General features: G+C 45.0%; 2 protein-coding genes across 2 annotated transcripts; one reads left to right on the forward strand and one right to left on the reverse strand.

Annotated features, from left to right (window-relative positions):
• Positions 1-152: 152 nt before the first annotated feature.
• LOC122378267 lies at positions 153-22,803 on the reverse strand. Its single transcript, XM_043359132.1, has 4 exons — positions 22,628-22,803; positions 7,644-7,760; positions 1,140-1,404; positions 153-164 (listed from the first exon to the last, which is right to left on the reverse strand). Exons 2-4 carry the CDS (start codon positions 7,697-7,699, stop codon positions 153-155), a joined length of 333 nt encoding a protein of 110 aa, XP_043215067.1. The 5' UTR covers positions 7,700-7,760; positions 22,628-22,803.
• Positions 13,329-14,478, forward strand: LOC122378268. Its single transcript, XM_043359133.1, has 2 exons — positions 13,329-13,740; positions 14,462-14,478. Exons 1-2 carry the CDS (start codon positions 13,329-13,331, stop codon positions 14,476-14,478), a joined length of 429 nt encoding a protein of 142 aa, XP_043215068.1.
• Positions 22,804-24,126: the final 1,323 nt, after the last annotated feature.

Below are 24,126 nucleotides of genomic sequence, written 5' to 3' on the forward strand. Positions count from 1 at the left end.
CAGATTCAAAAGCATTGAAAGTAGAATATTTCTCGTTGCCCAACACTTATAACATACCATAGGTCTCTAATATTCGACCAGACCAGGACAATCGTGTACCAGGAACCAAATAAAACGAAACACATCGGCAATGAATTTCCGTCACCTGGATATCAGAGCTCAGCCTGTTGGAAATCGAACACAGATGGGCGGAGGGTGTCAGAGCGAAGGGTCGACAGACGCGAGTGTTCACGTCAAGACGCAGTTCACAAGGACGGGCAGCTCAGACCTATGCTGTAATCGGAATTAGGCGCACCAACTGCCCCAGAAAGGCAGCAACCCAAAACATTACGGAACTGAGTGTAACTCGCCGACAGTATCGGTGAGCCGGCAAAGTTGGCGACTTGGGGGATATTATCCATTAGTTTACGCATTTATTTATTGATACATTTCCACGGAAATTTTAACGGCAAGAGAGCAATGAACTTCAATGAAGAGGACTGTTCAGTTTGGGGAACCCTGATATGCACCCCACGTTATGACAGCCTTACAGAGCCCACCAGGTCTCCTCTGCGAACAAAGACCAGACTCTGAATCATCGCGGATCAGAGAATTCGCGGACAGGCGTGCCTGTGGCGAGATTTAAAAATAGCCTGTTTGAGCGCCTGAGCTCACACTTCTCTTACTCACTTCAGTGATCACTGGTCGCGCGTTGAGCGCAGAAACCCGTTACTTAGACACGCACACCCCAGTCTATTGCACTAGCGCAGGCCGGGCTACCCTCTGCGGTAAAAAGTGCGAAAAGGGCGGACGGGATTCGCTGCACTTACTTTTTCATGCGATGCCGCCGAACTTTTTCCGGATTCTGAAACGAAAGAAGCATGTGCTCAGATAAAAAGGCAAATATCAACAAGCCTAAAATATGGAACATGTTACAGGAATTATAACCACATGTCTATCAACTTATCAGGACGTCACTCGAGTGCATGATGCCTTTTCTGCCGTGGAAAGGCAAAAACTACTTTGTTGGGTCACTCAACGTCTGATCCAACATGACCCCTGACCCAACATAGTAGTTTTTGCCTTTGCACGGCAGTTTTGTATGCCCCACATATGGCTCCACCCACCGGGAAGCCAAGGACACTGGCTGTGCCACCCACCTGTCGGTCGCCCGCCGGCCGGCCGCCGCCCGCGGTGCTGCACGTGCTCCGGCCCACCGGCGGAGGCGGCGGTGGCGCTGGGCCCGCGCCGGCCAGGCCGCGCTTCAGGTGCTGCAGCTCCTCCAGACTGAGCTCCAGCCGGCTGATGGCGCTGTCGATCACACTGCTCGGCGGACTGGGCTCTGGCGCCAGCTCGCGCGCCGGCTCCACGGCCGCCGACACCTCCAGGGCCGCCGCCGAGCCGGCCCGCAGCAGCAGCGGCAGCCTGAGCGGCCGGGCAGAGAGGGGGCCGGTCAGCACATCCGGCACCGGGGCAGACAGGTGGCGGCATACTGAATGGGTGCTGGGTCTGTCCTACTTCAAAGCTGAAACCAGTGCCTGTTACCAGTAACAATTGTTACTGGTGGCCAGGTAACCAGATGAGGTTTGGAAATGATAACAACAGGAGAGTGAACTGTTTATCATGCATGCATAGGAAAATATTGGTCAGTACCATTTAGAACTAAGAATTGAAAAAAAAATAGAGCACAAAACATAAAAAGTAGGGACAGATACACAACTACCTACAAGAAGCTTTAGAGATAGGCATCAACTGGGCACTGGCTAATTAGATTTTCTATATTTCAGTACCGTAAAATGGGGTGTTAAGGGACAGTGGGGTGTTAAGGGACAGTTGCATGGGAAAAACTTTGAGTCATATTAACTTCCTAATTTGAGAAGGTTCAATAAAAACTTCAGTGTGGTAGTTGACACTGTTTTGCTCTTGACCATAGGAGAAAATGGTATGGTTTTTCATGCAAGTGATTTGGTTCAAAAATGGATTTGAAAATCATGCTACATTTTCACAAAATTGAAACATCTCCAAAACTCTGTGTGTACCGCATAAACTAGTGGGTGTACAGGGAAAATGAATGCATAAGTGTATTGTCACATGTATTGCACATGTTTCCTGAAAAAACTTGTGCAAATCCACCCATTCATTCATCATCCTCGGTCAAGGGCATCATCCTCATCCTCATTCATCATCCTCACATTCGGTCAAGGGCTTTTCAAGGGGATAGACGTGTTTAAAGATGCTCCGCTATTTACCGTGTTTCATGCGGAAGGGATTCTAGTTTAGTGTTAAAATGTGTATGTAAATGTTGCTAATTTAACGTAGATTATTTATATTGTTTTGTTTTAGCACAAAAGTGAAAGCTGTGCCTGCTCTAACTCTTCAAAAATTGCATTTTTCTTACTTAAGAACATATTTTCGTATTTGTCGAGGTGGGCAGCTTGCTCTTGATTTTTAATCTGCACACTCGTGCACTCAGCAAGTCGAGGCACTTCTGCGCCTCTTGCTCTACTTTTTGAAATGGCAGCAAATGTCAAAACAGGTTGTGCTATAAGCACAATCAATCTATCTGACGACGACTCGGATGACTCCATTGGAGGATATGACATGGACAGTAAGCAATGGATCATTGCTAGAAAATCGAAGAAAAACAAGAAAAAGATCGTTGGATCCATACAGTCGCCTAGCAGCGAACCTGAGACAGTTGAATATGCTAATGGTGAAGAGATTAAAACGTGCAAAGGAGGATCTGATAAGCGTTGTGGAAAGCCGATAGAAGATGACAGTGGTGCGCTGTGTGTTACTTGCGGCTTTCTGTTCCATGCAGACTGTCAACAAATATGCGGGCCAGCTATGCAGGCACTACAAAAGTACAGTGTCCTATCCTTTGTCTGCAGCTTCTGTAAAACTGGCAAGATAACTCAGGACAAGATGAGGCAGAACTGCACCGCCATCGAAACCAAGATTGCAAACTTGGAGCAAGCTATTGAGAGCAACACGAAAGCTCTCAACAAACTATTATCAGCCCACGAGCATGAAGTCAAGCAGGCAGTCCCTGCAGAAGCGCCCACACTGCAAGCAAAAACGTATGCTGAAACAGTTCGAGGAACTTGTGACCAAGTTCTCAAGACAGTTACAGACAAGCTCAAAACCCTGACCAAGGAAGATCAGTGGAAGAGAGAAGAAAACATTATTTTGCACAACATTCCGGAAAGTAGGGCAGCTGACCCAGCGGCGAGACAGAGATACGACGAGGACAGCTTTGCAAACATAGTTCATGCTTTGCTAGGGGAATACCAAGATATCCAGACTGTCAAAGTATTTAGACTCGGCCGAAGGAATGACGCGGGTCAAGTTAGAAGAGATGGAACCCACACAGACAACACGACAAAACCGAGACTACTTCTTGTAAAGCTGACAAGCAAAGACGATGTGGAGCGACTGATGAAATTGAGATACTTTCTCAAGAACTCAGGCTTCGCGAACATTTATATGAGTCGCGACCTCCCACCTGAGGAACGTGAAATTCAACGCAAATTAAGGGAAGAGCTGAACGTGAAAGGGAAGACCACCCACCGTATATTTCGGGGGCGTGTTGTCCCCAAAGACCAAAGAGGAGAGGAGCTCTTTGAAGAAAGACAAGGAAGACGTTAAAGGAAGACAAGAAAGGGTCTGTGACAGCTTAGATAAAGACCCTGATGGTTGCAAAAATGTTCAAAGCTCAAGATTATCTTTCAAACTCAAAGTTGCTTTCACAAATGCTGATGGGATTGGTAACAAGTTACCTGAATTACATCTGTACCTGGAATCCTTTAAGCCCGACATACTAGCAATTGTTGAGAGTAACTGCAATATTGACCTGCCAAACACACTGTTAAGGAAACATGGGTTTCAAATTCATCGCCAGGATAATTTGGAAGAAAGACGTGGTGGAATACTGGCGTTCGTAAAAGACGGGCTTGGAATGAAAACTTGTCACGAACTTGACGATTATGCAAGTCAATTCAAAGAATCTTGTTGGGTCTGGATAAAGGTGTCAAGAACCACCAGAATGCTTTTGGGTATTGTGTACAGAAAACCAAACAGCTGCCGAAGAAATGATGAAATCTTGATAGAATTGATTACCAAAGCCTCAACGTTAACAAACAACCTGTTAATATGTGGTGATTTCAACCTTCCTGAGATTTCGTGGAACGACTCGTCGTCTAAGAATAAAAACAATGAGGGTTTCAACACACCAGTTGAAGTGCTGAATGTATTGCAAACAAATGGACTACACCAGCACATCAGGCACTTTACCAGAGCAAGGGGATCAAATCAACCCAGTCTTTTGGACCTACTCATAACAAGTCGAGCAGATGACATTGAAGGCGCGGAGGTATTACCTCCCTTCGGCAAAAGCGATCACGGCGTCATACAAGCAGACCTACTTATTCCTGATGTCAGATGTTTGAAAAATAATCAGCCTCTAAAAACGGTGTGGAACTACATGAAGGGAGACTATGAAAAGGCAAGGAACATGGCTTCCCAAGTTAACTGGACTGCCATGCTGTCAAACAAAAGTAGCGATGAGCAGTATGATTTACTGGTTGAACACCTAATGCAAATCCGGAAAGAATGTGTTCCTGTGAAAACGATGTGTAGGGGCAGAGATAATAATAAAATGTGGTTTAACAATGAAGCAAAAAGGAAGATTGCAAAGAAACACCGTGCTTGGAATGCCTACATGAGGGCAGAGAGGTTAAAGCTACCAGAGTTGGAAAGGTATAGAAAGAAATACATCAAGGCAAGAAAAAAGGCTCATTATGGTCTACGTAACATCAATGCAAAGCACGAAGAAAAACTTTTTCATCAGATCAAAACTAATCCCAAGCTGTTTTATGCGTACTGTAACTCCAAAAACAAAGTTCGAGAGCCAGTAGGGCAAGTTACCAAGGCAGACGGAACCCCATCATCAACATACGAAGAAACTGCCGCTGCCCTCAACCAACACTTCAAGAATGTGTTCACGTTAGAAGATGACTCTGACTTGATTTACGCCAACGAATTCTTCTCCTCACTGTCAGACGAGCAAATGTGTCCTTTCACCCACTGTCGGCATCCAGATGTACCCGAATTACATTCAGTTGAAATGCCTCTTCAACATATCATCAAGCTACTGAAAGAGCTTAAGTCCTACAAGTCACCAGGGCCAGATGATCTTCACCCACGTCTCCTAGCTGAACTCGCAGAAAATGTAGCAGTACCTTTGAGGATCATATTCAAAAACTCGATGGACACTGGACATGTCCCTCGTCTATGGAAAATGGCATACGTCACAGCAGTCCATAAGAAGGGATCAAGAACTGAAGCCCAAAACTACCGCCCAATTAGTTTAACCTGCATATGCAGTAAAGTGATGGAAAGAATCGTCAATGAACAAATAATGAGTCATATTTTGCAGAACAACATTTTGAACCCACGCCAACACGGATTTGTTTCCGGAAGGTCGTGTTTAACAAACCTCCTCTCCACTTTGGAAGACTGCAGCCGCAGCCTTGATGAAAAGGTACCTACAGACATTGTCTATCTAGACTTTGCAAAAGCTTTTGACACCGTACCACATGCAAGACTTTGTCATAAATTATACCGATCAGGGATTGGCGGTCAGCTGCTTAACTGGCTTGAAGACTTCCTCTACGATAGGAAACAGAGAGTTGTAGTCAACGGAGCCCACTCAAGCTGGGCAAAGGTGGCAAGTGGCGTCCCACAGGGCTCAGTGATCGGTCCCACCCTGTTCCTTCTGTTTATTAATGACATGCCGGATCAAATAGTTAGCCAGGTGCAAATTTTTGCTGATGACAGTAAAATCTACCGACACATCAAGTCACATGAAGATGTGGAGCGCTTACAAGGGGATCTCCAAGAGATTGAGCACTGGTCTCGTCAATGGAAACTATGCTGCAATGCTTCTAAGTGCCAGACCCTTCGAATCGGCACCAAACAAATGATGTCCGACAGACCAGTCTACATGCTCGGTGGTACTAAGCTGGAGAACACCAACGAACAAAGAGACCTGGGTGTTATTGTTGACTCCTCGCTCGAGTTCAACAAACATATCAACAAATGCACCCAACGAGCATATGCCAGTTGGGGCATGGTAAGGAGAACCTTTGAAAAGCTGAGGCCGGCAATGTTTAATCTCACATACAAAACATTTGTCCGCCCTCACATTGAATTCTGTCCCCAAGTGTGGTCTCCATATAAGAAATATAATATCAAGAAGATTGAAACAGTTCAAAGAGCAGCTACAAGAAGAGTTGTTGGACTGCAAGGGTTAAATTATCCAGAGCGGCTGAGACAGCTTAAGCTTACCACCCTAGAAGAGAGAAGAGAACGGGGAGACTTACTTGAGACCCACAAAATCCTCCATCAGCTCCACGAGTGTGACCTCACCCAATTATTTAACGTTAGAAACCGAACAGAGCGAGATTACCTCAAACTGTACAAGCCCCACCACCGGACGTTGAAGAGAGGAAGATTTTTCTCACAAAGAGTTATAAATAAATGGAATTTGTTAAGCTCTCACATCAAGATGGCAAAAACATCTAACCAATTTAAGTCAAGATACGACAAACATCGGGCAGACAGACAAGACTGACCCAAGAGAAATCAAACTGATGTAGAAAAACGCGTGATTCAAAAAAGAAATGGGCTACAACATAGACCTCGACGTCTTCTTCCAGAGCCCAAACAACCTTGATTGATTGATTGATTGATTGATCCTCTTCCTCTTTTCCAGATACATGCATATTTTGAGGTGAATGAGGGGTGCTAAGGAACAGGGAAGAAAAAATAAAAAATAATATCTGAATATAATTTAATTAAGTAGGCATGGAAAACACCAAATTCCACATAAAATGCTGGCAAGTTCATGCTTTTATCTCTAACACATCTTAAGTTATGTAACAAAACATCTCAACACTCTCTTTTACAATGATGGGTCAATGGAGACTGATGTAAGTAAATGTGATGTCATCATAAAAAGGCTAAAACAAAGAGGGCAACATAATGACAAGTGACAAGCTTCAACATGGGTTTTTATTGATGACAAAAGATTACTTTTTGGTTCTGTTTACCTTATAATTAGCACATTTTCCACAAGCGTAAACTGCATTACACGTAATTGGCCAAAAAGGTCATTAGTGGTGAATGAACCTGACTTGTTTTGTGACAGAATATGCAAAACATTTCAATAAATAAATTGTGTGCTCTTCCACACCCCAATTGTGGGCATTTGATGACCATTTCTTGGAATAATATAGGTGTCCCTTAACACCCCACATTGGGGTGCTAAGGGACAGTGATGAAAAATAATAAAAAATAATATGCAGGTATAAATCTTAAAAACTTAAATGTGGCAGGCATGTAAAGCACCAAATTCCACATAAAATGCTGACAATTTGATGCTTCTATCTCCAACCCTTCTTGAGTTATATAACAAAACACCTCAAAACTGTCCCTTAACACCCCGTTTTACGGTATGAGCTCCCTGGAACCCCTTTTTATATAAAGAAAGAATAAAGACTTCTGATCCAAGGAACTAAATGACTCCATGAAAATACTCAATTACAGACTCCTATGCACCAACCTAGTCATAAGTGAAGCACTTACATGCTCCAGTTACTTACCAAAAAAGAAATATAGATGAAATGTGCATGGTTGAAAAATCACAGAAGTGCATCATTCAAACTTGGCTTTCAGCTCAGGAAAATATTTGTGATGAGAAGGCAGGTGTCACAGTTTACCTGAAAACAAACAATACTGACATTGTTGAAAAAGTATATTACAGCTAGGCAATAAGCATGAAGTGGTATGCAGGCTATGGGGCATTCAATGTAAGAAAACGCATAGGTACCTAATGTTTGGATGGACAGCATCGACGGATTTAGAGCAAATGCCAATTGCCAAGCAGATCTTGTTGTGCACCCCCAGCCCTGTGGTCCCATTAAGCAACACCAAGTGTCTCAAGTGCTTAGTTCAGCTGAAAAAAATAGCAACCACATACGATAGAAGCAAGGCACATTATGTTAGCTAAACTGAATACAACTGCAGCTGCTCCCACAAAATGGGAGCAGCTGCCAAACCTTAAAACAGAACCTAACTGTTGGCTGGGAGTGGGTTCCCCAGACCCCAATTGATTGCGGGTTGGGTATGTTAATTTAGACCGACAAAGAAATGTGATAAAGGAATGTGAATGAAAATTTGCATGATACAAAATTGTAAATTATTAAATTATGGCAGTCATACGTTTTAAAACTTGTATGATTTTTTTGTACTTCAGGGAAGCTCGCTCACAGCCGCATGCCCTGCGACCACCTCTCCTGATCAGGGTGGAGGCCAAGGCCCTTGTATTTAGGGCCTTGGGTGGAGGTACCGACACAGGGCACCTGGGGTAATTTTATCAAGGCTCTTGAAATTCGCTCGCCTAAATCACGTGACAATTAGCCGGTAGGAGGCACTGCACTGACATGTCCGTGAACTTAGCGACGTATACGTATACGTATTCAGCGACGAATTCCAAATCACTTCAGATTCATGGCATGGCTTAAGTTGACCATGCTGAACACGAATATGACATTTATTTTAACTTTTGAGCTGATCTTCATGGTTAAAATCCGGTTTAAATGACGGGGAACCGCATAACGTCGCGAAAATAAAAACCCACGAATTCCAAAGTACATGCAAAATGTAGAGCTCATCCAGATCTAACGTCCGTGGAAGAATCCAAGCTCGTGGTTCTTTAACTTCATGGTGAAAAAACCGGTTTAAATGACGGGGAACCGCATAATGTCGCGAAAATAAAAACCCACGAATTCCAAAGTATGTGCAAAATGTAGAGCTCATCGAGATCTAACGTCCGTGGAAGAATCCAAGCTTGTGGCTTTTTAACTTCATGGTTAAAATCCGGTTTAAATGACGGGGAACCGCATAACGTCGCGAAAATAAAAACCCACGAATTCCAAAGTATGTGCAAAATGTAGAGCTCATCCAGATCTAACGTCCGTGGAAGAATCCAAGCTCGTGGCTCTTTAACTTCATGGTTAAAATCCGGTTTAAATGACGGGGAACCGCATAACGTCGCGAAAATAAAAACCCACGAATTCCAAAGTATGCGCAAAATGTAGAGCTTATCCAGATCTAAAGTCCGTGGAAGAAACCAAGTTCGTGGCTCTTTAACTTCATGGTTAATATCTGGTTTAAATGACGGGGAACCGCATAACGTCGCGAAAATAAAAACCCACGAATTCCAAAGTATATGCAAAATGTAGAGCTCATCCAGATCTAACGTCCGTGGAAGAATCCAAGCTCGTGGCTCAACGCCTTCATGGTTAAAATCCGGTTTAAATGACGGGGAACCGCATAACGTCGCGAAAATAAAAACCCACGAATTCCAAAGTATGTGCAAAATGTAGAGCTCATCCAGATCTAACGTCCGTGGCAGAATTCAAGCTCGTGGCTCTTTAACTTCATGGTTAAAATCCGGCTTAAATGACGGGGAACCGCATAACGTCGCGAAAATAAAAACTAACGAATTCCAAAGTATGTGCAAAATGTAGAGCTCATCCAGATCTAACGTCCGTGGAAGAATCCAAGTTCGTGGCTCTTTAACTTAATGGTTAATATCTGGTTTAAATGACGGGGAACCGCATAACTTCGCGAAAATAAAAACCCACGAATTTCAAAGTATGTGCAAAATGTAGAGCTCATCCAGTTCTAACGTCCGCGGAAGAAACCAAGGGCTCTTTAACTTCATGGTTAATATCTGGTTTAAATGACGGGGAACCGCATAACGTCGCGAAAATAAAAACCCACGAATTCCAAAGTATATCCAAAATGTAGAGCTCATCCAGATCTAACGTCCGTGGAAGAATCCAAGCTCGTGGCTCAACGCCTTCATGGTTAAAATCCGGTTTAAATGACGGGGAACCGCATAACGTCGCGAAAATCAAAACCCACGAATTCCAAAGTATGTGCAAAATGTAGAGCTCATCCAGATCTAACGTCCGTGGAAGAATCCAAGTTCGTGGCTCAACGCCTTCATGGTTTAAATCCGGTTTAAATGACGGGGAACCGCATAACGTCGCGAAAATAAAGACCCACGAAATCCAAAAATTGTGCAAAATGTAGAGTTCATCCAGATCTAACGTCCGTGGCAGAATCGAAGCTCGTGGCTCTTTAACTTCATGGTTAATATCTGGTTTCAATGACGGGGAACCGCATAACGTCGCGAAAATAAAAACCCACGAATTCCAAAGTATGTGCAAAATGTAGAGCTCATCGAGATCTAACGTCCGTGGAAGAATCCAAGCTCGTGGCTCTTTAACTTCATGGTTAAAATCCTGTTTAAATGACGGGGAACCGCATAACCTCGCGAAAATAAAAACCCACGAATTCCAAAGTATGTGCAAAATGTAGAGCGCATCCAGATCTAACGTCCGTGGAAGAATCCAAGTTCGTGGCTCTTTAACTTCATGGTTAATATCTGGTTTAAATGACGGGGAACCGCATAACGTCGCGAAAATAAAAACCCACGAATTCCAAAGTATATCAAAAATGTAGAGCTCATCCAGATCTAACGTCCGTGGAAGAATCCAAGCTCGTGGCTCAACGCCTTCATGGTTTAAATCCGGTTTAAATGACGGGGAACCGCATAACGTCGCGAAAATAAAGACCCACGAAATCCAAAAATTGTGCAAAATGTAGAGCTCATCCAGATCTAACGTCCGTGGCAGAATCCAAGCTCGTGGCTCTTTAACTTCATGGTTAATATCTGGTTTCAATGACGGGGAACCGCATAACGTTGCGAAAATAAAAACCCACGAATTCCAAAGTATGTGCAAAATGTAGAGCTCATCCAGATCTAACGTCCGTGGCAGAATCCAAGCTCGTGGCTCTTTAACTTCATGGTTAAAATCCTGTTTAAATGACGGGGAACCGCATAACCTCGCGAAAATAAAAACACACCAATTCCAAAGTATGTGCAAAATGTAGAGCGCATCCAGATCTAACGTCCGTGGAAGAATCCAAGTTCGTGGCACTTTAACTTCATGGTTAATATCTGGTTTAAATGACGGGGAACCACATAACGTCGCGAAAATAGAAACCCACGAATTCCAAAGTATGTGCAAAATGTAGAGCTCATCCAGATCTAACGTCCGTGGAAGAATCCAAGCTCGTGGCTCAACGCCTTTACGGTGAAAATCCGGTTTATATGACGGGGAACCGCATAACGTCGCGAACATAAAAACCCAGTAATTCCAAAGTATGTGCAAAATGTAGAGCTCATCCAGATCTAACGTCCGTGGACGAATCCAAGTTCGTGGCTCAACGCCTTCATGGTTAAAATCCGGTTTAAATGACGGGGAACCGCATAACGTCGCGAAAATAAAAACCCACGAATTCCAATGTATGTGCAAAATGTAGAGCTCATCCAGATCTAACGTCCATGGCAGAATCCAGGCTCGTGGCTCTTTAACTTCATGGTTAAAATCCGGCTTAAATGACGGGGAACCGCATAACGTCGCGAAAATAAAAACCAACGAATTCCAAAGTATGTGGAAAATGTAACGCTCATCCAGATCTAACGTCCGTGGAAGAATCCAAGTTCGTGGCTCTTTAACTTCATGGTTAATATCTGGTTTAAATGACGGGGAACCGCATAACTTCGCGAAAATAAAAACCCACGAATTTCAAAGTATGTGCAAAATGTAGAGCTCATCCAGTTCTAACGTCCGTGGAAGAAACCAAGGGCTCTTTAACTTCATGGTTAATATCTGGTTTAAATGACGGGGAACCGCATAACGTCGCGAAAATAAAAACCCACGAATTCCAAAGTATATCCAAAATATAGAGCTCATCCAGATCTAACGTCCGTGGAAGAATCCAAGCTCGTGGTTCTTTAACTTCATGGTTAAAATCCGGTTTAAATGACGGGGAACCGCATAACGTCGCGAAAATAAAAACCCACGAATTCCAAAGTATGTGCAAAATGTAGAGCTCATCGAGATCTAACGTCCGTGGAAGAATCCAAGCTTGTGGCTTTTTAACTTCATGGTTAAAATCCGGTTTAAATGACGGGGAACCGCATAACGTCGCGAAAATAAAAACCCACGAATTCCAAAGTATGTGCAAAATGTAGAGCTCATCCAGATCTAACGTCTGTGGAAGAATCCAAGCTCGTGGCTCTTTAACTTCATGGTTAAAATCCGGTTTAAATGACGGGGAACCGCATAACGTCGCGAAAATAAAAACCCACGAATTCCAAAGTATGTGCAAAATGTAGAGCTCATCGAGATCTAACGTCCGTGGAAGAATCCAAGTTCGTGGCTCTTTAATTTCATGGTTAATATCTGGTTTAAATGATGGGGAACCGCATAACGTCGCGAAAATAAAAACCCACGAATTCCAAAGTATGCGCAAAATGTAGAGCTTATCCAGATCTAAAGTCCGTGGAAGAAACCAAGTTCGTGGCTCAACGCCTTTACGGTGAAAATCCGGTTTATATGACGGGGAACCGCATAACGTCGCGAACATAAAAACCCAGTAATTCCAAAGTATGTGCAAAATGTAGAGCTCATCCAGATCTAACGTCCGTGGACGAATCCAAGTTCGTGGCTCAACGCCTTCATGGTTAAAATCCGGTTTAAATGACGGGGAACCGCATAACGTCGCGAAAATAAAAACCCACGAATTCCAAAGTATGTGCAAAATGTAGAGCTCATCCAGATCTAACGTCCATGGCAGAATCCAAGCTCGTGGCTCTTTAACTTCATGGGTAAAATCCGGCTTAAATGACGGGGAACCGCATAACGTCGCGAAAATAAAAACCAACGAATTCCAAAGTATGTGCAAAATGTAACGCTCATCCAGATCTAACGTCCGTGGAAGAATCCAAGTTCGTGGCTCTTTAACTTCATGGTTAATATCTGGTTTAAATGACGGGGAACCGCATAACTTCGCGAAAATAAAAACCCACGAATTTCAAAGTATGTGCAAAATGTAGAGCTCATCCAGTTCTAACGTCCGTGGAAGAAACCAAGGGCTCTTTAACTTCATGGTTAATATCTGGTTTAAATGACGGGGAACCGCATAACGTCGCGAAAATAAAAACCCACGAATTCCAAAGTATATCCAAAATGTAGAGCTCATCCAGATCTAACGTCCGTGGAAGAATCCAAGCTCGTGGCTCAACGCCTTCATGGTTAAAATCCGGTTTAAATGACGGGGAACCGCATAACGTCGCGAAAATAAAAACCCAGTTTGCATCAGGCACGCTCCGCCGGTTCCTCCAGCGCTGGGACGTACGACATGAGATGTCGTCACCGCACTACCCGCGCGCTAACGGGCACGCGGAGGCCTGCGTGAAGACAGCGAAGAAGCTGGTGCTGGCTGCGTCCTCATCGGGCCGGCTCGACCAGGACCAACTGGACCGAAGTCTGCTCGAACTCCGTAACACGCCCCGAGCAGACGGACGGTCGCCGGCACAGGTGCTGTTTGGTCACCCGCTTCGCTCTGGTGTTCCCACGCACCACCGCGCCTTCGCTCCTGAGTGGCAGCGGGCGGCCGATGTCTGCGAGGAAAAGGCTGCCGAGCTCCAGGAGCAGGCCGTCAGGTACTACAACAAGAGCACGCGCCGGCTGTCACCGCTCAAGATCGGCAGCCGGGTCGACCTTCAAGACCCCGCCACCGGCCGATGGAACCGGATCGGAGTGATCGTGGGCGTCGGTCAGCGGCGCACGTACAGGGACCCGCAGTTGCTACTGTACACATATATTACCAATTTAGAATTGCGCTATTATTTGCTAAGTGCTGGCCATTGGAGAAATGAAATGTAGCGCAAAGTATGGAGGAATAACACATGTTTGCTCCTAGGACGTTTGTTTTGTATAATTCCTCTTACCGCAACAGATATTCTTCCAAAACTACAATCGTGCTATTTTTCCGCGCCGGTTGCCTCCCCAGAGCCCGTCCTTGGTATCGCCTATAGCTTCCGTTCCCGCTACGTGAATGAAAGTCACGTGACTACTACAGGTTTGCGCTCAGTACTAACACACCTAGCCCGAGGGCCGGTCCGTAGCGGGGAGGGGTAGAACGCCAGAGCTCCAGCGCAGTGGAGGTGGTGGTGGCCCGTATCATAAAGAGGCAACCGTAAGCAGAACTACAATTGCCGCAGTATAAGATTATGATCAAGTTTTCTTTAGGTGTATTGATTGACAAGAAAGTGCAATGCTTATCCGATATAATAAAACGGTGTCCAAGGCCTTGGAAGAACTATAAAACATATTCAGCAACGTATAAATTTATGATACAGGCCATGACCTTTCACCTTGCCTCCGGGGAGGACCGCTCAGGAAGCCACATACCGATCGAATCGAGGCCTCGCAGCGCGGCGGCAGAGGAGAGTGGATAAACCATCGCCAGATCTTTCGTTTACTTATGTTTCCAGAAGAAGGTGGAGGATGAGGGCTGTTTTCAACCCACTCACCAATCATTTCCTTATTAACTTATAGCTTACCGAAAAATGCAACACAATGGTGGCCGTCACGAGATGTAGCGAAGAGTGCCTCAGCCACACCGGCTTTGAGTAAACTTTAAGCATTGGAATTCGGGCCAGTGATCCTGAAGCGATATCTTTTTTTGGTCGTGCATAAGCTGGGATGACGTCGTCCAAGTTAATTGCGAAGAAACGGTTTTAGTTTCAGAACATTTATGAGGCTAGTCGCGCCAAATAGTATACGTTTGTTGCAAAATGTCAAATAGTGATACCACAGAGTTGACGTGCTATCCAGATGATGGAATTTATTTGACACAAGAAGCCAACAAGTGGCATCGTTAGTCATCCTGCATACCTATAAATCGATTCGTCACCTTGGTTCGAGCTCAATAGTTCTTTTCACGGATGATCGGTTTCGTTTTCTTTCCTTTTCTTTCCTTTCCTTTTCCTTTTCCTTTCCTTTTCCTTTCCTTTCCTCCCGTTTTTTCGTAAGCTACAGGCTAACTTACTGATCATTTTTCTGCGTTTACGGGTTGGACGGACTTTTGGACGGACTTTTGGTCATTTGCGCATGTAATGGTGGCCAGAAATGTTTCATACCGCTTTTTTTGTACTGAAAGGCTGCGTCAAAAATCATCTTGCACGTTGCTCATCTTACCCCATGGGCGGGGTAAGTTGAGACACGTCGTGGGGAAAGTTGAGCATGGATAGAAAAAGCGAACCTCTTCTTTTCCCGGGCGCGGCGAAGAGTGGGCTCTTTTATTTACTCCATGGCATACATACTTATGGCAACGTTTTTTCCTCCATCAAAAAGTAACTGTTTAAAGCCTTCCAATAACTCGTCAAGTTTTCTATCAAGGAAGAAATCATATTATCCTTCAGATAATTTGCAAATCACTTACAACTTGTGTAATCAACAAAGAAAAAACAATTTCCTACCATTTTTATTCAGCAGAAACAAGCGCAGCTCAGTTTGGTTTTCGACAGCGGAGACAACAATGCCTTATCCGGCTCATCTTACCCCAGGTGAAAATGGCTCATCTTACCCCACCCGTGGTCATTTTCGATTAATGGCTGACACCTGCTAAGGAAAATAACCATGCACCGCAGATAACAACCATCTCATTTTAAAGGCAAAACATGTCTTAGTTATTAGGGGTGATACCACATGTTACCGGGGCTGAGCGCGAGAACGTTGCCGTCTCACGTGAAAGACGTGAAAGACGTGAACATCGTAAGCAAACGGCACATGAAAGCTCAAGTCAATTAGCGCCATAGGAGCTGAGAAACATGGGTGGCTAAACTTGCCCCTTGGCTCATCTTACCTCACTCTCCCCTATTTGGGGCTCTCAACTTTGATTTGTTAAAGTTTTTTGTCTGTTCATTATAAAAGCTGTCAAATTTGCCGTATCATTAAACTTTTATTGAGTTTGTATTTCACACTTATCTAAAATGAACAATTTTGTCACTGGCTTCTTTTATGAATGGAATTGGATGGTCGCATGAATGAACGAATGAATAGCTCCATTTGAGCATCAGCTGAAATCAATCCTAAAATTTAATCTACCAGTCTGCAACGAAAAGGTTTAAAAATCAGTGCAAGTTAGGTGCAGTTTCTAATCTATGCCGTGTTTTATTAAGTGTCTCATAGCTCCTTAATCTTGAGCCGCTTCTCTTACGATTCATTTTATGTGGTGCTTACATTGTTCAAGAAGTTATAGTATTTGAGCTCGTTGGTCTTAAAAACTGCTATCGAAGTAAATTAAAGTGTTTCGGGCTTCGGCACTTAAAACCAATCGATATTTAACAATTAACCCTCACCCACTTAGGCATTTCTTTTCAGCGTCTTACATGTAGCGGAGGGGCGTAGAAACCCTCAGCCATTCGGCCCTTGATAAAAATAGCCAGAGCTTCGCTGAAAAATAAAAAAAAGAGCGAGCTGCTCGTGACGAGAGAAATCCGATGATTTGAGGGTCCTGGTCATCGCGGACGAGAGAAAGCCAATTATTTTTATGTCCCGGTCAATGCTGAGATCCTAGGTTACTGGATGCTCCTAACGCATCATTTTTAGAGTTATGACATCGAAATACACACCAAACGATAGAGAATTGATCAAGAATCACGATAGTGAAAGTTTCAAGTCGATACCTCTTACCGTTTTGCCGCAATCGTCGCGGAAATCTGAAAAAAAGTTAGATTTTTCCGAAAATTTGACCTTTGACCGGTCATAAGTAGGTCAAATGTTGACCTAGGACCAAAAAATATACCACCAATCGCGAGATCTCGTTGAGAGCAATCCGTTGGTCTTTTCCGCTAAGCTCTACGACGCTCCATTTTCAAACGCCAGGGGGTTCGCACCAACCCCCCCCCCCCCCTGCATGGGCGAAGGTGGGAAAACACCGTTTACGGGCGAGGGTTAAAGGTAATTTGGTTCAAAGATTTAAAATTCTCAGACAAGATGGACAAATAATAAGGGCTATTTAATTTTCTGGAAAGTTGTAAAATTGATTAACTCCAGGGCACCAAAGAATCGTCGCAATCCTTCGCTTTGCCGCGATTTATTGGTGAAAAACAGGGGGCGCGGTCTACTTACATCTACTTATATGTGTGGTGAGGGCTAATATTCATTTTATCTGTGTTGATGAATATGCAACAATTTCTACATGAACTGAGACCAGTCCATAAGAGTATGTTTTTCTCACGGACAATGACAATATTGGAGAAAAATAAGTGTATAGGTTTAACATCGATGAGAACTATATGCGGCACCGTCTCGGTCTGGCCAGCCGGGTTGCCGATAAAATACACAAATGTTTATAAGCTTCCATGATGCGCTTAAAAGACTGCTAAAAAGATTTAAAAAATAAAGATAACTACTTCATCAATTTAGCGAAAGAAAACATGTATTCCTAATTACTTATTTCTTGCCACTGACGGAGGCACTTTTTTGTGCGAAACGTCTGGTTTTATTCGTATTGTTATTGTATTGTCATTCCCTGTGAGAAAAAAGGATAACTCTTCAGTTAGTAACCGTAACAGCGAAACGGCTCAATGTAACACAATTCACTGTGTATACGAAACCTATAATTGTCCCTAAGAATAATCCTATTTACAACTTTTAAAAAGATACAGCCTATACAGCTTGGGCATACATTTTTTTTTCTGCATTAAGATAATATTCATTCATCTCCACAGAATATGGTAAATTAGTGCTGCTGAAGTTCGCTTTCGAAGCGTCTCCTCCAGGCATTCCACAGCTCTCGTGCCATTTTGGATCACGGAACATGGCTGGGCGCAGGACAGGCCGTCTGCGAGCTTGGACGGACCACGTGACCACCTCCTCCCCTCCCCCTCACTCCCGTCCCCTTCCCCAGCAGGGCGTCCGATCTAACCGCGCCCCAGGCAGTCGGCTCGGTCCGACCCTCCCCTGGTCGAGCCACGGCCCGGTGCCGCCTGAGTTTGTGCCGGGTGCAAAACTGGAGCAGTAACTAGCGCTGGAACTAGTAGTCAGCACGACCATCGTCAGATGGCAGGAGTAAATGGAATAAGCGGTTTCAGGTTTCAGAAGGAATGGGGCAGGAAAAAGCGCTGAAAACAATGTTTTGCAGATATAGCCATTAAAAGTTCACTGAATTAGGAGAGCAGCACATCATTTTAAAGCCCTTCAGATGGTGGTTTTAATAAGCACACAATAATTTCCCAATTCGCCTCCAACGGTGTCACAGGCAAAGAATACGCTGAAATACTAGTGTGTACAGAAGCAACTGCGGGTCCCTGTACCTCGTCAAGACGGCCAGTAACAGGGTCCTGTGGCGTAACCGCCGCTACCTGCGCCCATACCGGCCGCTTCTGACGGAACCCACCCCGCCTGTGGCTCCGTCCGCCCCGCGCCCGCCCGCTGCGGGTGCGCCTCAGCCGCCGCCGCCGCCGCCAGCGCGCACCGCGGTCGCCGCCGAGAGGGCGGTCCGACCCGCCGCTAGTGCGCCGGCCGTGTGCCGCTCGTCGCCGGTGCGGTCACCCGAGGTGGAGACGGCCGCCGCCGCTCTCCCGCGTCGTTCTCGACGGCAGCGCCGCGCTCCTGGTCGGCTCCGAGTTCAATGGGGTGCGACCTCGTATGCGGAGTGACTGTGAGACAACGTCGTGCATTGTTGTGTTTTTGTGTGTTTTTGACGACTGTTGTCTCGAGGGGGGATGTTGTGTTCGGGTATAGGGGGTGTGTACTTGGACCGCCTCTGCGGCCCCACCTCTGTGTGCCTGGGAGCGCCCCTGCCGACGCTCAGCTGATCGTGCGCGCCAAGCGGCATGACTGGCGCGGGCGACTAGGCGTGGCGCTCGCCATACTTGTTTAGTTTTTGGAGGACTCTCTCGGCCCATTCGCACCAGCAGTAAATAAATCGCGTTTCTCTTAAGCTCTCTCTCACTCGAACCGTGAATTACGAACATAACAGCCTGCAGGGGGCAAAAACTGCAAAAATAGCCGATTTTTTCGGAAACAGTTTTCTGCAATAACTTTTGACCCAAGCCTTGTACGAGCTTACTTTTACCGGCATCGTGTTCCTCTCGTCAAGACGCATCGAATGAACTATAACTTGACCTTGGAAGGTCAACTTGAAAATTTGACCTCAGGTCAAGGTCATGACCTGACCGGAAAGGGTCATGTTGCATATCAGTCGATCCGTATCGTCGAGCTGAACACATCTAAGGCGTTTTCATCGCTCTAGCATGCCTCTATCAAAAGTTATTTGCGAAAAACTGTTAGATACCATTCGTGACCTAAGATGACCTCAGGGCATAAACAGGGGTCACGGACACCATTTTCATGTTCTGTGTGTCTAAACCACTTGTAATTCGGTGTTTGGGAGTGTTTATAATGTCTTTCGTCCAAAAGAGGCGCATTTCAATTTTCTCCCTTTGACTTATAATGGGGAGGTCGCAAAATTGACCTGACCTTAGGTCATCGATATCAAAATTCTGAGATATACATTTTGTACATGCTATTGCTCTTAGCAATCGCTGAAAGTTTCAAAGCGATCGGTCACTCTGTGTAGCTATGACAGACATTGAAGCTTTTTATGAGGTGAGGTCATCCGCGCCGCCGTTTTTGAGATATTCGCGAAAAACCACAAGGGGGGGTGTTCAAACACCCCACCCCCAGCAGGGCGCGGGTTAAAGAGCCACGAACTTGGATTCTTCCACGGACGTTAGATCTGGATGAGTTCTACATTTTGCACATACTTTGGAATTCGTGGGTTTTTATTTTCGCGACGTTATGCGGTTCCCCGTCATTTAAACCAGATTTTAACCATGAAGTTAAAGAGCCACGAGCTTGGATTCTGCCACGGACGTTAGATCTGGATGAGCTCTACATTTTGCACATACTTTGGAATTCGTGGGTTTTTATTTTCGCGACGTTATGCGGTTACCCGTCATTTAAAACGGATTTTAACCATGAAGGCGATGAGCCACGAGCTTGGATTCTTCCACGGACGTTAGATCTGGATGAGCTCTACATTTTGCATATACTTTGGAATTCGTGGGTTTTTATTTTCGCGACGTTATGCGGTTCCCCGTCATTTAAACCAGATTTTAACCATGGAGTTAAAGAGCCACGAGCTTGGATTCTGCCACGGACGTTAGATCTGGATGAGCTCTACATTTTGCACATACTTTGGAATTCGTGGGTTTTTATTTTCGCGACGTTATGCGGTTACCCGTCATTTAAAACGGATTTTAACCATGAAGGCGATGAGCCACGAGCTTGGATTCTTCCACGGACGTTAGATCTGGATGAGCTCTACATTTTGCATATACTTTGGAATTCGTGGGTTTTTATTTTCGCGACGTTATGCGGTTCCCCGTCATTTAAACCAGATATTAACCATGAAGTTAAAGAGCCACGAACTTGGTTTCTTCCACGGACGTTAGATCTGGATGAGCTCTATATTTTGCACATACTTTGGAATTCGTGGGTTTTTATTTTCGCGACGTTATGCGGTTCCCCGTCATTTAAACCAGATATTAACCATGAAGTTAAAGAGCCACGAACTTGGATTCTTCCACGGACGTTAGATCTCGATGAGCTCTACATTTTGCACATACTTTGGAATTCGTGGGTTTTTATTTTCGCGACGTTATGCGGTTCCCCGTCATTTAAACCCGATTTTAACCATGAAGTTAAAGAGCCACGAGCTTGGATTCTGCCACGGACGTTAGATCTGGATGAGCTCTACATTTTGCACATCCTTTGGAATTCGTGGGTTTTTATTTTCGTGACGTTATGCGGTTCCCCGTCATTTAAACCGGATTTTAACCATGAAGTTAAAGAGCCACGAGCTTAAATTCTTCCACGGACGTTAGATCTCGATGAACTCTACATTTTGCACATACTTTGGAATTCGTGGGTTTTTATTTTCGCGACGTTATGCGGTTCCCCGTCATTTAAACCAGATATTAACCATGAAGTTAAAGAGCCACGAACTTGGTTTCTTCCACGGATGTTAGATCTGGATGAGCTCTACATTTTGCACATACTTTGGAATTCGTGGGTTTTTATTTTCGCGACGTTATGCGGTTCCCCGTCATTTAAACCGGATTTTAACCATGAAGTTAAAGAGCCACGAGCTTGGATTCTTCCACGGACGTTAGATCTCGATGAGCTCTACATTTTGCACATACTTTGGAATTCGTGGGTTTTTATTTTCGCGACGTTATGCGGTTCCCCGTCATTTAAACCGGATTTTAACCATGAAGATCAGCTCAAAAGTTAAAATAAATGTCATATTCGTGTTCAGCATGGTCAACTTAACCCATGCCATGAATCTGAAGTGATTTCGAATTCGTCGCTGAATACGTATACGTATACGTCGCTAAGTTCACGGACATTGCACTGACACGGTGAGAAATTATGCATAGCATTAGCCACGTCATAACTAAAAATGCCCTCCAGCGCCCTGTTTTAAGATTCTGATTCCAAAGAGATAAACTATGAATGATTCCAAATTAAAGTTTCACTGCAATCTGACTTTAAAAATGAATACCCATTACCCACTATTCCTATTATTAACCCTCGCCGGACCTATTGGTTTTCTACATACGCGCCGGCCGAGGGGGGGGGCGGGTACGACCCCCCCCCTCGCCGTTTCGCCCCTGGTGAAGCTAGCGCGCCGCGGAAAAAACGAGCGTGTGCGCCGTTACGAGACGCAGAGATTGGTACCCGATTTTAAGGTCCTAGGTCAACCGGTGACCTCTGAGGTCAGGTCAAGTGCCCCAGGGTACGGTTCAGTTTTTGGTGAATAACTTCGCAAAAAAACGGCCGCAGAGCGCCGATTTTGGCAGCATCGTGTTCGCCTCGCTCAGGCGCGTCGAATGATATACTTTTTGTCCGGGTCAGGTCAACTTGGGGTGTTGACCTCAGGTCAAGGTCAGGTCAGCACCCCCAGGTCACGAAGTTGGTCGAAAGAGGTCATGTCGCATATCATTCGATTCGGCAGGCCTTCCTGAGTCCATTGGTGCCTTTCCCGACTCGCTAGCTCAATTTGATCAAGAGTTATTGACGAAAAACTAATATGACCTTGATGACGTCATAAATGACGTCACGCAAGGTCAACATTGCAAAAGTGACGCATCTGACCTTGCAAGGAGTGCATCAAATCACGATTCTGTGTGCTTGAGATAGTTGGAGATCGTTCCCGGCGCCAGAATAGCAGTTTTCATTTTTCCCCATTGACTTATAATGGTGAGGTCACGAAAATGACCTGACCTCATATGACCTTTAGGAAAAATCCGAGATATACAAGTTGTGGGACTCATAATGGATACTAGATCCTGCAAGTTTCATTTCCCTGTGACATCTCCTCTGGCAGTGAGGGCGTTGCGAAGTTGCGACATCTGAAGACCGTGCAGAGGTTCACTTATGACGTCATAGGTCAGTGACCTGACCTGACCCAAAAATGCGGTTGGTGTCAAAAGATCCGGCTTGGATCAAAGGTCAGGTATGCCAAGTTTCAGCTCTCTATCGCCAGCGTGTTCGGAGCTATCGCGAAAAAACCCTATGGGGGGGCGGCACCCGCCCCCCCCTCGGCCGGCGAGGGTTAAATGATTCAGACTAGGATCACTCACCAATATTCAAGGGAGACAGCCCAATTACAATGGACTGATATTTAAAATAATTGCTCCTTATCTATAAGAATCCTAAGTTGTCCAGTTGTAGCACTTGGAGCACAGCATTAAAAAACCTTAATTATTTGAACTTGAAATTGAATAAAGTGAAAACAGCCCATAGGTATTCCATAGAGTGGGCCAGACTTGAACTGAATTGACTGAAACCAAAACCACTGAAACTCTTGCTGAAACTGATTTGAGCTGTGAGCACCAGAACAAATTGAAATATTGATATGGGCTGATAGAACCGATAGAACATTCTCAAATCAAAGTTGAATCAAAGTCAAGGGTTGATCAGAGGGGTGTTCACGGGCACCGCACACTGCTGCGTGCGGTGTGTGCGGTACGTCCAGCAGGCGTGGGGGTAGGGGATGGGTAGGCGGCTCTGACGTCACGGCTGCGTGCGGTGGACGGTCCGCTGTGGCCAGTCCCGACCGGCCACAGCGGTCGCTGTGTGCGGTGACGCAAGGCTGACGTAGGGACGCAGTGGGCGGAGCTTGGAGGCTGTGTGCGGTCCGACCGCACACAGGGTCCGTGAACAGCCCTCAAAGTTCAAGTTGAAGTGCCCAACGTATATCGCGCAAAGTAATACGCCAACAGATATCCTAGGTAACACGGGTAAAACCCATCACAATTATCACAGTATAACATATTATTGCAATAATAACGTAAGGCAGCAACCCATACTCGAATTTCGAAATTGAAATCCCCCAATCCAACACACAACACGCAAGCTAACGAAATGCGACGTGTATTTGTGATGCAGCGCTACGTTCGTCGAGCGACAGGTCTCGCCGGTCCCGCCATCTATAGACGACATTTTCTTGATAGGCTGCCACCTAGCGATGATGTACGAACTACCGAAGTGTTGACAGATGGCGAACTGCGGGTTACGGACAAAAGTACGTATCGCTAAAGTACGTAGGACAAAAGTACGTAAGCAAAAGTACGTAGGATTAAAGTACGTATCGCAGAAGTACGTACAGTATAAAGTACGTATGGACAAAAGTACGTCAGGGACAAAAGTACGTATCGCAGAAGTACGTACAATATAAAGTACGTATGGACAAAAGTACGTCAAGGACAAAAGTACGTATCGCAGAAGTACGTACAGTATAAAGTACGTATGGACAAAAGTACGTCAGGGACAAAAGTACGTATCGCAGAAGTACGTACTGTATAAAGTACGTATGGACAAAAGTACGTCACGGACAAAAGTACGTACCTATAGCTAATGTACGTAGGGTAAAAAGTACGTATGGACAAAAGTACGTCACGGACAAAAGTACGTATCGCAGAAGTACGTAGGGTATAAAGTACGTATGGACAAAAGTACGTCACGTACAAAAGCCTACGTATAGCAAATGTACGTAGGGTATAAAGTCTTGCTGGGGCGTCTTGCCTTGGGCAAGACGCCCCAGATAATTTTTTTTCGCTACATAGGTACCTTCTTTTGT

The sequence above is a fragment of the Amphibalanus amphitrite genome, unplaced genomic scaffold (genome assembly GCF_019059575.1).
Source record: "Amphibalanus amphitrite isolate SeventyFive unplaced genomic scaffold, NRLGWU_Aamphi_draft 000057F_arrow, whole genome shotgun sequence".
NCBI lineage: Eukaryota > Metazoa > Arthropoda > Thecostraca > Balanomorpha > Balanidae > Amphibalanus > Amphibalanus amphitrite.